Source organism: Nematolebias whitei, chromosome 6, assembly GCF_014905685.2.
Source record: "Nematolebias whitei isolate Nwh7 chromosome 6, NemWhi1, whole genome shotgun sequence".
NCBI lineage: Eukaryota > Metazoa > Chordata > Actinopteri > Cyprinodontiformes > Rivulidae > Nematolebias > Nematolebias whitei.
In genome coordinates, this window is record NC_056503.1 from 16,296,552 (window position 1) to 16,308,223 (window position 11,672).

Sequence of the window (11,672 nt, forward strand, 5' to 3'; positions counted from 1 at the left end):
CCTGGGGCTCTGCAGCAGACAACGTGGTGGAGGCCTGTGGCTCTGCAGCATGTGATGGGGTCAGAGCTGCAGCAGGTTTGAAAGTCGTGTGTTTTGCAGCTGAGACTGTATCTGATGCAGACAAGGAGCTATGAAAAGTCACTGGGGTGGGTAGGCAAAACCTGGCACAGAGCATAGTTTTCAAAATCTGTAACTGAGTATCCAGACGTTTTAGGGAGCTCGCGACCCCTGAGAGCCACTCCTGTTCTGGCTTAGAATCCATCTTTGGCCGAATTATTCTGTCAGGATTGGGTTTTGGATCCAGAGTAAGCCAGACACAGGAGTGCAAAAACAAGAACAGTTTTTTTTTCTGTAGCTGCTCTGCACATGACCAGTGACATCATCACTGCAGACTTAACAGGTGACTCTCACTCTCCATCTGCCTGTGAAGACTGTCAACTCAGCTGATCCTGACTTTGCACCCACAGCCTATAATAAATAAAAACTGTTCTTGTTTTTGCACTCCTGTGTCTGGCTTACTCTGAATCCAAAACCCAATCTTGACAGAATAAGGTAGAATAATTCTCAGGGATAGTGTCGGGTTCGGGTGTAGGACCCTTAATAAGCCAGACACAAGAGTAAAAAATGACAGTTTTTATTTATTATTGCTGCTGGATGGGAAGTCAGGATCTGCTGTGGTGACAGGTCCTCACAGGCAGGAGGGATAGTGTCACCTGACAGAATAGCAGCAATGATGTCACTGGCAGAGCAGCTGTGGAAGAGTGCTGCAATACATGGTTCATGGGGGGTGAAGTTCAAGAGTGTGGTCCGAGAGGCGTAGTGGGGGTCATACACAGTAGATCTGAGTTCCAAATAAGTAAATCCAAAAAGTAATCTGTGAGGTGTAGTAGTATAAACAGAAGCAGAGTTCGTTACCGTGGGCAAAGTCCAGGAATCAGGCGTGAGGTCTTAATCCAAAACAAGACTTGAGGTACAGGCATGAACAAGACGACAGGGATGGCGTGAATATCAGTGACCATGGAAGGTTTAATAATTTGGCACTGAATCTTCTTCTTCTTCTTCTTTTAATTTATTGGCGGATTGCAAACAGCTTTCAGGTGCATACCGCCACCTACTGAGCTAGAGTGTGCAACTCATGACCTCTGTCCCTAAATTCTGTTTTTTATGTTAATGTTTTTCAAATATGTAACCAATGCTTTTCTGATGTCTTTTATCTTATCCTTCTCCCCTTCATTTCCTAAAATTCCTCCTAAACTCCAAGCTCTCCCTTTCTCTTTGACTTTTCTTTTCAGTCTCTCCCTTTCTTCCGTATATTTAATGCAATCCATCAATACATGTTCCACACTTTCTGTTTCCCCCACATTCCTCGCATCTATTGTTATTCCTTTTGGCACTGAATGACTGAGCATGGACCTTATAAAGGGCTGAAAACAGGTGAACGAGATGAAGGCTGATTGCAGTGCTGAGACTGAGGGGGCGTGGTGAACAGCTGACAGGAGCACAGAGACATGACAGGAGCTGAGAGGGAAACAAAACATGAAGGCAGGATGGGCAGATCTGTGGCCTAAAGGCAGGAACTATGGCAGGGAGGACAGAAAAACTTGACAGGAGGGGCAGAGACATGAGCAGATGGGGGGGGGGGGGGGGGGGGGGGGGGTGCAGCGGGGGCTGCAGCGGGGGCTGCTGACCATCACAGCCAGTCTTTGGAGAGTTATCTTGCAGTCTTTAGAAGTGATGTTCCATTTGAAGAGGAGCATGGACGTTCCAGAACAATGCACATACGTAGGAGAACGGCAGGACGGAAACTTGGAAGACTGACCCAGTGCTGTCTGTTGCAGGATATGGAGACAGGAGGCTCCTGGGATGCTAAAGCAGGTAATACAGAGGAAACACAAAGGAACTCGAGAAGCTGGAAGGATCCAAGGCAGAGCATCAGTGAGCCGGGCCTTGAGAATACACAGATGATTTACAGGTTAGAAATACAGCATGAACAGTTGGCCTGCAGTCACCGAGTTACCCAAAATGATCCAGCATTGAACTGCTGGTCCCAGGGGCTGAAGAGCAGTAGCTCACCATTTGCACGGGATCCAGAACTGGTGTGACGATTAGACTTTGCCCTGCCACTCAGGAGCTGCAGGGATCAGGAACCACCACAACAAAACACAGAGTCTCCACACTGTGCACTGGGACTGTTCGAATGTTTTGGTGTTTTATTTTAGATGTATATAGTGTTTGAGTTTTTGTGGGTTGTCAGGAGGTATTTCTTGTTTATTTGTGTTTTGTATTTTCAGATGATTTGGTTTAAATTGTGATGTTTATGAATTGTATATGATCTTCAAGAAACTTAAAAATAAGGATGGTAGGGGAGTTAGTTCTGGGTTATATAGAATGGATGCAACAGGAGTTATATGTTTGTAGTCAGCACTGGGCTAACAAGATGTTAAATGATTTAAAGAATGTTTGGAGCAGACAGATTGAAGAAAAGAGTCACAAGGTAGAGAGAATTATAAACTGGGGACTGGGCAAAGGTGGTAAATAGGAAGTAAGAAAAGAATGGTGAACAAAGCTTTTAGAAGTTTCTTGCTAAACTAAAGAGCAAACAGAGGGAGAGGGAAATGTGCTGTAACTTTCACAGAGCGAGGAGTCAGGAAGGAGACGAGAGGGAAAAGATGTGAGAAACTTCACCTGAAGCTACTTCACAAGTACTTTTCCTACTTTGTGTGAGGAAGTTTGACGATACAAATAAATTGTTGAGGGAGGAAAAAAGGAGGAAAGTGTGTTACAGATACAGAATAAAAACTGAAAAAATGTTTGTAGTAAATCAAAAATGATTAATTCAGTCAGAAGTCTTCTAACATGAATTTCAGACAGCCGTAAAGATAAATGTCCAGTTCTATAAATACAAACTTGCTTTTATATCGCTTTTTATTAAGTTGATATTTTATTTATGTTGGCTCTCCTCCCCGGTTTATAAAATAACTTTTTTAATAGTTATCACAAACAATAATGTATTATTTACGGCTGTCTGAAATCTATTAGCAAATCAGGAGTCTTCATATTAGAAGACTTCTGACTGAATTTATCCTTTTTGATTTAACACAAACATTTTTCAGTTTTTATTTTGGATCTGTAACACACGTTCCTCCTTTTTTCCTCCCTTGACAATTTACCTGTATCATCAAACTTCCTCGCACAAAGTAGGGAAGGTGCAACTTGTGAAGTGGCTTCAGTCGAAGTTTCTCAACACATCGTTTTCCCTCTCGTCTCCTTTGTGACTCTTCTCTGTGTACGTTACCATGTACTGTTCCAACAAAAAGAAAACCAGCGACGTTAACGTCAACTGGACTTTTTATTTATTTATGTTTTGCTTCTTTTTGTTCTTCACAGTTTCCGACACTGAATAACTGTAACTAATTAGCCTGAAATTATAAAAAGTTAATTGGACTGATTACGAAATGTAAATATAAGTTTTAAACAATAGATGTTTTTTTTCTGTTGTATTATTTGTTAGCTGTAGGTGTTTATTAATTTATTCTTCATTTTTCATTCCTTCAATATTTCTGGATCTTCATCACCCACATTTTTTTTTACTATTCTTCATTATATTATTATTATTGATGATGGAGAACGCTGACACAAAAACACAAAGTTTAATATTTTATTTATTTTTTGGGTTATTTTTTCTTATCCTCTTTTTGCCTTTTTTTTCTTATGCATGAAATGAACGTTTCGCTTATCGTGAGCAGGATTTTCTGTTTGTCAACATGTGCTCAGTGGTTTTCACCACATAAGAAAATGAATGTTGCAGGTGGTTGTCTCCAACACACGTGGTCCTGGTTGATCTGTACCTGCAAGCAAAGGGCTTTGACTTCAAGTGTTTTGTTTGTAACAACAAAACAAGATGTTTGTTCTTTCCACTGACCTGAACTCCGTGTGTAAATGTGATGAAATGAGGTTTTGATTTGGGGCTTGCGTCGTTCAAATGAGTAGGAACACAGCAATACTTGCAGTTACACAAAACGTTCATGCTCGGGGTTCTTATTCATAAGATAAGATAGGGTTTAATGTTTTATCTCGTTGTTTGTCCTCCAGGATCTGGATAACCTTCAGATGCAGCTGGAGGAGGTGCGGTTCTTTGACCTTTTTGGTTACAGTGAGGACGAGGGAAGTTGGCTCTGCTTCATGTGCAACAACCCTGAGAAGGCCACAGGTAAACAAAGAAACACACACATGGACTGGAAGGATTCGACAAATTCACATCAGCATTTACTACTTTTAAAACAAGTCAATGTGCTTTTACATGTATGAAACTTTTAAACCTTTTTTACACAATGTTCCACTGTGTGACATAATAAATAAGTCTAACTTATGAACGATAAACGAGGGACTACTGTACAACAGTGATAAACAGGAAGTACCACATGTTCATCTGTATGAAGCTACCTGCAGGTAAATCCTCCATTTTCTGTCATAATTACATTGTATCTTAATGGTTAAATTAAAGGTTAAAGCTAGTTGTGCTTTGTTTGGGGTGTTTTATATGAAGATATATGTTGCAACTTCTGGTTTAGTCTTTGTTATGATCCTTTAAAAGTCTTATTTGTGACTGAGTTCCTTGTTTATGGACATACCACCCTGAACACGCCTGATCCCCTTGTGTAATCTTGGCTGCTAAGCAGTGTCGGGCCTGGTTAGTACTTGGATGGGAGACCACCTAGGAATACCAGGTGTCGTAAGCTTTTGCAAAACCTCACCATGGGGTGCGCTGTTCGAGCCATTGTCAGGGGGCTAAGTACACCAAAAGGTCAGATCCTTGACTCTCCCATAAAATGTAGGGTTTTGAAATATGTGCATGTTTCAAACAAATTTGTTTGATTGGTGGCTAAAGGAAATAAAATTATGCAACTTGAAATAATGTGATACAAACAAAAACATCAAAGAATTTTCTGTCTTCTCTGCTTTTAAATTTTCGTTTGGAATGAGCTGAAACTGTTGGTGGTCAGTCATCTGTACCACATGACAAGAACACGCATCATACTCCTCGTACTAAACTGTTTATTACATTTTTCACATTCTGTGGTGGCAAAGTTTTTGGGTTTATTCTTACTGGTTTAAGTATTTTTTGTCACACACTACCAATAACTTTTTTTTCCCGTCGCTGTCAGTATCTGTCAGTTTAGTACTGAAGCTCTTTATGTTGTATCTACCAACAAGCTTGTCTTTAAGATCAAGTTCAGGCCTTTTCAACTGTGGTTCTTTGGAAAATGTTATGGACAACTCTAATCTTACCTGCTGCAAGCAGCTCTATGAATTATCTTACTTTGGAGAAACAGAGTTTACACCTGTTGATGCTAACAGCTGGTCTGAACACAGCTTAGACCATATGTGTGAAACTCAAGACCCGGGGGCCAGATGTGGCCCTCAGTGACATCTTATCTGGCCCCCAAGATGTTATTTTAAATGTAAAATACTTTTTATCACGTTAAGTTTTTTCAGTAATCTTTGATTCTGATGTCAAAAGTGCAGCAGAGAACATCAAATGAGACCAATCAAACTCTTATTGAGGAACGTGCAACCAAGACAAGATGATGTGTATCTGATTTGAGTTAATGTAGGTTCTGAAACTGGCCCTTAGTTTGAAAAAGGTTTTAATTTTGGCCCTCTTTTGTAAGTGAGTTTGACACCCCTGGTTTAGACCAAAACAACTCGATCTTCACTGGTTTATAAAGGTTCATATGAACGTTCTATAAACCTGACACCAGTTTATGTTTCATGGTTAGTTACGTAGAAAGTGGTTATTAACAAGTGCCAATAACAGCAGCAGCTGGCTGTAGCACTTCCAGTGCCTCCTGTGGTTAATTTCAAGGATGAAGTATCTATATTAATGCTGCTGGAATAATTGTGAAATCCCAAAATGACAATAGTGTAAAGAGTTTTTATAAGGAATGTTTGCATGAACTGCAATGTAGTGGTAATGGTGGGAATTTGTTTTAAGATGGTTGTTTTTACACTTGATCCAGTTTCTTCTTCTGCACAGAAACTAAATACACTCAAGAGAATAGAGTCTCATTATCACACTGCTTTTTAGCAGCAATTCAAAGTGAAAGGGTAATTCTAAAAAGCACAAATTAGCTTTTTGTTTTTCATTATTCCATCCAACTTTCTCCCTTTCTGCCCGTTCTGTTTGTCTGACCCTCTAGTTGTGAACCAGGAGGGACAACCTCTAATCGAAGGGAAGCTGAAAGAGAAGCAGGTGCGATGGAAGTTCATTAAAAGATGGAAAACGCGTTACTTCACCTTGGCAGGAAACCAGCTGCTGTTTCGCAGAGGAAAATCAGTACGTAGGCTGAGATTAAAGCATAAACACACTCACGGCTACACACACACGCCTCCTTAATATGTGCAGGATCTAAAATCTTTCTTTGTTTGGTGTCACTTGAATCCTGATGAACATCTGCTCAGCTGTCCCTTTGGAGAAGGAGGTGAATGCAAGTGTAGCAAACCAGTCACTGTCGCTGTCGTCCTCTTCATCAGGGCAGAACACTTTATGTGTAACGAGCAAACGGAGACCAGGGAGCAGATTTATACGCAACGAGGTCCATATGGTCCATGAGACGGCCAAGTTTCCACTCAATCCACCCAACAAACAGCATGGTTTTCCCTCTAAGTCCCCCCATTATCTCTTTAATGATCATTTAAACAAAAACTAAAACCACTTCACAAAGAGTTACTGCACAAACAAACATCATGCCTAATGAGAAACATGCAGCACTAGCAGCATGCTGGAAAATGTTTGCTCAGTGTAAAGTTTGCTCAAATATCAATCAATTTTCAGTCAGTGCAGCTCATAATGGGAGTTTTCAGTGTGAATGCACATGTCCATACCATTCACAACTAAAACAATTAACATTTGGATCAAATAAGGATTTGACTTTGTCCTTTTGATGCCAAACTTTTACAACCGTCCTTCCAAACGCTAACGTCTACAAACAGCACCTGGAAGTTTGGGGATCTGCAGTGATTAAAGTGTAGCTACTAGGAGCCGAGCCGGTCCTCCTTTTCCCCTCACTGTAAACACACGTGTTTGTGCTGCTGTCCAGATGGTGATCGATTCCGGTTTGCAGCTGCCACAGATCCAGAAGACTGTGAGCCTTTGTTCTCTGAGATCAGTCTGTCTGTACCAGCAAGCTGTGCAAGAACTTTGCTCTATCTAATAAGTACTTACTAAGTTACCTAAATCATTTTTTCCATGTGTTCTACAGATAAAAAATCTTAAGCAGATTAGGCACTGGAGAGGATTTGAGACAAGTTTTAAGAAAAGCAAAGACTTGTCTTTCTCTTGTCCAAGCCCAAAGCTCTAGAGCAGGGTTGCTCAATACGTCGACCGGTCGATTGCAAAGGTATTAAAAAATAGATGTCAGCCATCCATCCTCACTATGAAATTTGTCACTTGATTAACATACAGGGCAGCCAATCTGAGGCCCCGTTTACACGAGGTGAAACTGCAGCCCCAGCAAGATGGGGTGTTAGGGGCTGAGATGGGGTAGATGTAGGGCAGCCGGGACCAGAAAGTCTTGGCTCGACTCCCAGCCATGCCCACATGTCCTGGTGTCTCTGAGTAAGACACGTAATCAATTGCACCCTGGGTGCCTACATAGCTGCCCACTGCCCCACCTGGGTGCATCTGATGCACATGTGGGTGCATGTGATGGGTTCAATGCAGAGAAGTAATTTCATCATTGTGTGGGAACATACAATGATGACCATCTCAGACTTCCCTTCCCTTTCTGCTACAGGTCAACCGAACTCTAGTCCGTTTGCCTAGAAAGTCCGGTTCGTTTGGGGAGGTGTGAATGTGCAATCAAACTCTGATACAAACCAAATAAGCGAACTCTGGTCCACCTAAATACCTAGGTCTCTGTTCGGTTGTAGTGAACTCTAGCGTGGTTCGAATGCAGTGTGAATGCAAGCAGAGTGGAGACCGCTCCAAATCAGGAAGTGGACTACAGCGCAAGGCAAACAAATGTGCATTATTCTTACCTCATACGGAGCAGTCAGCCGCCTTGTGTGAAAAACAACATTCTCCATGGTCTTCTGCCTCATCTTCCACTCATGCCGAGTCCATTGTTGAAAAATGACAAAACAGAACTCCTAAAACCACTCAAATTTGACGCCACTCAGTTTTTGTTTTTAGTTCCAGAAGAAGAAGAAGTGTCTTCAGAGGTTTTTGTGTTGTTTCCTTCAGTAGTTCTTGGTGCAGCGCCACCACAGGCGAGGAGGGGAACAGGTTGACTCAATTGACTCAGTGCAGTGTGAATGCAAACTGCACCAGCTGAAAATGTAACAAATGTTCTGAATTTTGGTCCCCAAACGAACCGAGTCTACCGGACTGTCAGGTGTGAAAACAACCTTAGAATATCTTTACTCAGCACATATGACCGTTTAGGTCAAAATACTATAATTTTAAAGCCACATTACCATAATTCATCAATTCTTATCTGGCAACCCGACTGACGTGGAAACTACTGTGTTTTCCTGTAAACACACACATTTTTTGTTTATTACCCCCAATAAACATTGAAAAAACACTAACATTTCCAGAGGTTGTACTCATGTAAACGGGGCCTTGTATATAGGTTTTATATATAAGTTTTTGAATATAGGTAGATCACTTTGACATGGTCATTTTAAAAGTAGCTCGCATGCTGAAAAAGTGTGGGCACCCCTGCTATAGATAACTCACCTTCTTTGCAACACTGCAAGACAACGTATACAATAAATATAATCAGAAGTTTGACATAATATCTTCATCAATTTTCCTGTTAAAATATTACAATATGGCTAAACTGGATTAAATCATGGGGAACAGAGCAGCAGGCAGGAGGTAAAGCTGATGTTTGGTGAAATGAAGGATTTTTGAACGTGCACCCATTCCAGAGAGGATGTGGACACTTGCAGGGAGTCCTCCAGCTTGTTTTGGTTGTGTGGTTAGAACCACATAACGAGGATAAGTGGCTGTGCTGCACCCCTCCCTGTCTAAAAACAGTTGCATTTAAAATGACAGATTGGGCAACACAGATTTCCTTTTCACCCCCAAGAACCAGCAGAACAAGATGCTATTGTTTAGCCTATAAATGGTCTGTTGTGAGACTGAATGTGCTGGAAACACAAACAGAACTGTGATTCTGTGCTCACTGGATCGTACCTGACAGCTCACACATGAAGAAAAACTTCATCATCTGAGTATAATTTGTCTTTTTCACAGAAAGATGAGATGGATGACATCCCTATTGAGCTGAGCAAGGTGCAGAGTGTCAAGGTGATTGTCATTTATCCCCTCACATTTCATCTTTAAGGGATTTGCAGAAATCAATTCACCAAATCTGCGACTGAGCTTTAGAGCCATGCTGAAAAAATAAAATTTAAAAGCCATAAAATTATGAGAATAAAGTCATACGAGACTTCTTTTTGTTTACAGCTGTTGTTAATTTTTTTATCCACGAGTCGATCCATGACGCGACCTGTCAGTCAGTCCAGTAGGCGTGTCAGTAAATGACCAATCTGAAGCTAAATGCTCCTTACCTGCAGAGAGCTGGAGCGTACTATAAGCAGGTTCAATGTCCTGATATTGATAATAATCTGATGCTGATGTGCTGACAGATTACGCAGTTTTTCTCACTGAGCGCCGTTTTCAAACAGAAACGGAAACGAACGTCGTGACGTAATGACGTCGCGTATATGCGTTGCAGAAGCAGCACACGAAAACACAACAGTAGGTGGAAGTATTGAAACATGTTTCGAGTAAGAGTGTCGATAACAATAAAGTTTAACAAATAATCTTCATCTTACCACAGTTAAAATACGGTAAACCCTGCTTTTTCGTGTCAGAGTTCAGATAATATTATGACTCATTAGCGTGGTCATTTGCTGACACATCTACTGGATTGATTGACAGGTTGAGTCCGACTCGTGGAAAAAAAATTAACGACAACTGTAAAAAAAATTTGTTTTAAAGGGTTTATTCTTTAGACTTTATTCTCATAATATTAAGACTTTATTTGACTTTATTCTCGTAATTTTAAGACTTTATTTGACTTTATTCTCGTAATTTTATAGCTTTTTAAACAAAAATCCAGCGTGGCAATGTATTATTTTATTTTTTTTGCGTTGCCCTAAAGCTCCGTCGTAACAAATCATCCCAGATCAGCGTTGAAATGTTTTAGGATACCTGGTCAAAGCTAAGAATGAAGCTTAAAAAAAAAAAAGTCAAATGATATGACGTTCAGAAGTGACAACAGCAGTTTCCCTCAGGAGATGCTTCACCCTCTACTCTTGTTTTTGTTTGTAGGTAGTAGCTAAAAAACGCAGAGATCGGGGTCTGCCCCGGGCCTTTGAAATCTTTACAGACAGAAAGTCGTACGTGCTGAAAGCTGAGGATGAGAAGCACGCCGAGGAGTGGCTGCAGTGCATCAACGTGGCTGTGGCTCAGGCCAGGGAGAAGGAGAACAGAGAGGCCACCACCTACCTGTGACACGCCCAGCTGATGGAAGCGTTTCACACCCTGGGTATCGTCCCAACAGAGGGCGCCCTTCTCCATACACAACTCTAACTGTATGATGTCTCTGTGGACGTCACTAGTAAAGATGACTGTGCAGTATTTTGATGTACTGATACTTATAATTAACAATAAGCATCTTTGCGTATCCAACTAGAAATGAAGGATACGGACTCCTCCATTTGCTGTTACATCACATCATAACCTGCTCGTTTCCTTACATCTTCTCATCCGTTGACCGTAAAATGATGTTACAGCACAAAGTGTGTCAGATTTAAGCTACGTTTGTCACGGCAACATGGACAGAAGTGGAGACTGTTTAATCGACCTAACTAAACCAGCTGCTGTGAAAACCTGGGATTTCTGAATGAAACATGGAGGATGACTGAGACGTCTTTGAGTCAGAGTTGCAATAAATATTTAATGGAAGCGCAGGCTGCATTTGGACTTGAAGCAATAATGAGGCTGAACTTGTGGAAGCAGGACAAATGAAGTAAATTAAATAATGGACAACAGACGGGAAGGCCCTTTAAAGGTGGAAGTTTGTGTGTATGTGTGTATGTGTGTGTGGGGGGGGGGGGGCATAATGAGGGTGGCGCATTAGGAAATGCTATAAAATGTCAGGATGCAACTTTTTTTACATTTCCTGCCAAGAGTTGGTGAGGATGAAGACATTCATACTACTTTTTACATCTTGTTAAATGTTAAGAGGTCTGAGCTGTCTTAGAAAAGTTTTCAACTGTCAAACAAAAGTGATTTTTTATGTCAGAACCATGCCTTGATGTTTTTACGAGACATTCTGGTGTACAAAATGAACAATTTGTGCTTAAATCATATATTTGGTTTTATACAGTAGTCCCTCGATTATCGCAGAGGTTACGTTCCAGACAGGAGGTGAACAACCGCTACGGAGGAACTCTATATTTATTTAGGTATTTATTTATTTCAAGGCTTTATAAACCCTTCCCACACTCTTGCAACGTCCTAAGCTCTTAAACCTATGTCATTTTAACAACATACGTATATGTACTGTACAGTACTGCAAATTTTTACTCAACAGCTCCACAGTGCAGACCAGCAGCTCTGTTCAGGTCGAGCTCGGTTCTGGTTCTGCAGA

The 11,672-nt window shown here is 41.0% G+C and overlaps 1 protein-coding gene and 1 pseudogene across 3 annotated transcripts in view; both read left to right on the forward strand.

Annotated features, from left to right (window-relative positions):
- Positions 1-10,531, forward strand: part of veph1 (ventricular zone expressed PH domain-containing 1) — a 139,214-nt gene extending 128,683 nt beyond the window's left edge. For all 3 annotated transcript variants that reach the window (XM_037677410.1, XM_037677408.1, XM_037677409.1), the window contains 4 exons: positions 4,093-4,210; positions 6,201-6,337; positions 9,266-9,319; positions 10,349-10,531. In XM_037677410.1, the coding sequence (XP_037533338.1) occupies positions 4,093-4,210; positions 6,201-6,337; positions 9,266-9,319; positions 10,349-10,531 (492 nt within the window). The remainder of the gene's footprint in view (positions 1-4,092; positions 4,211-6,200; positions 6,338-9,265; positions 9,320-10,348) is intronic.
- LOC119411577 lies at positions 4,618-4,739 on the forward strand (annotated as a pseudogene).
- Positions 10,532-11,672: the final 1,141 nt, after the last annotated feature.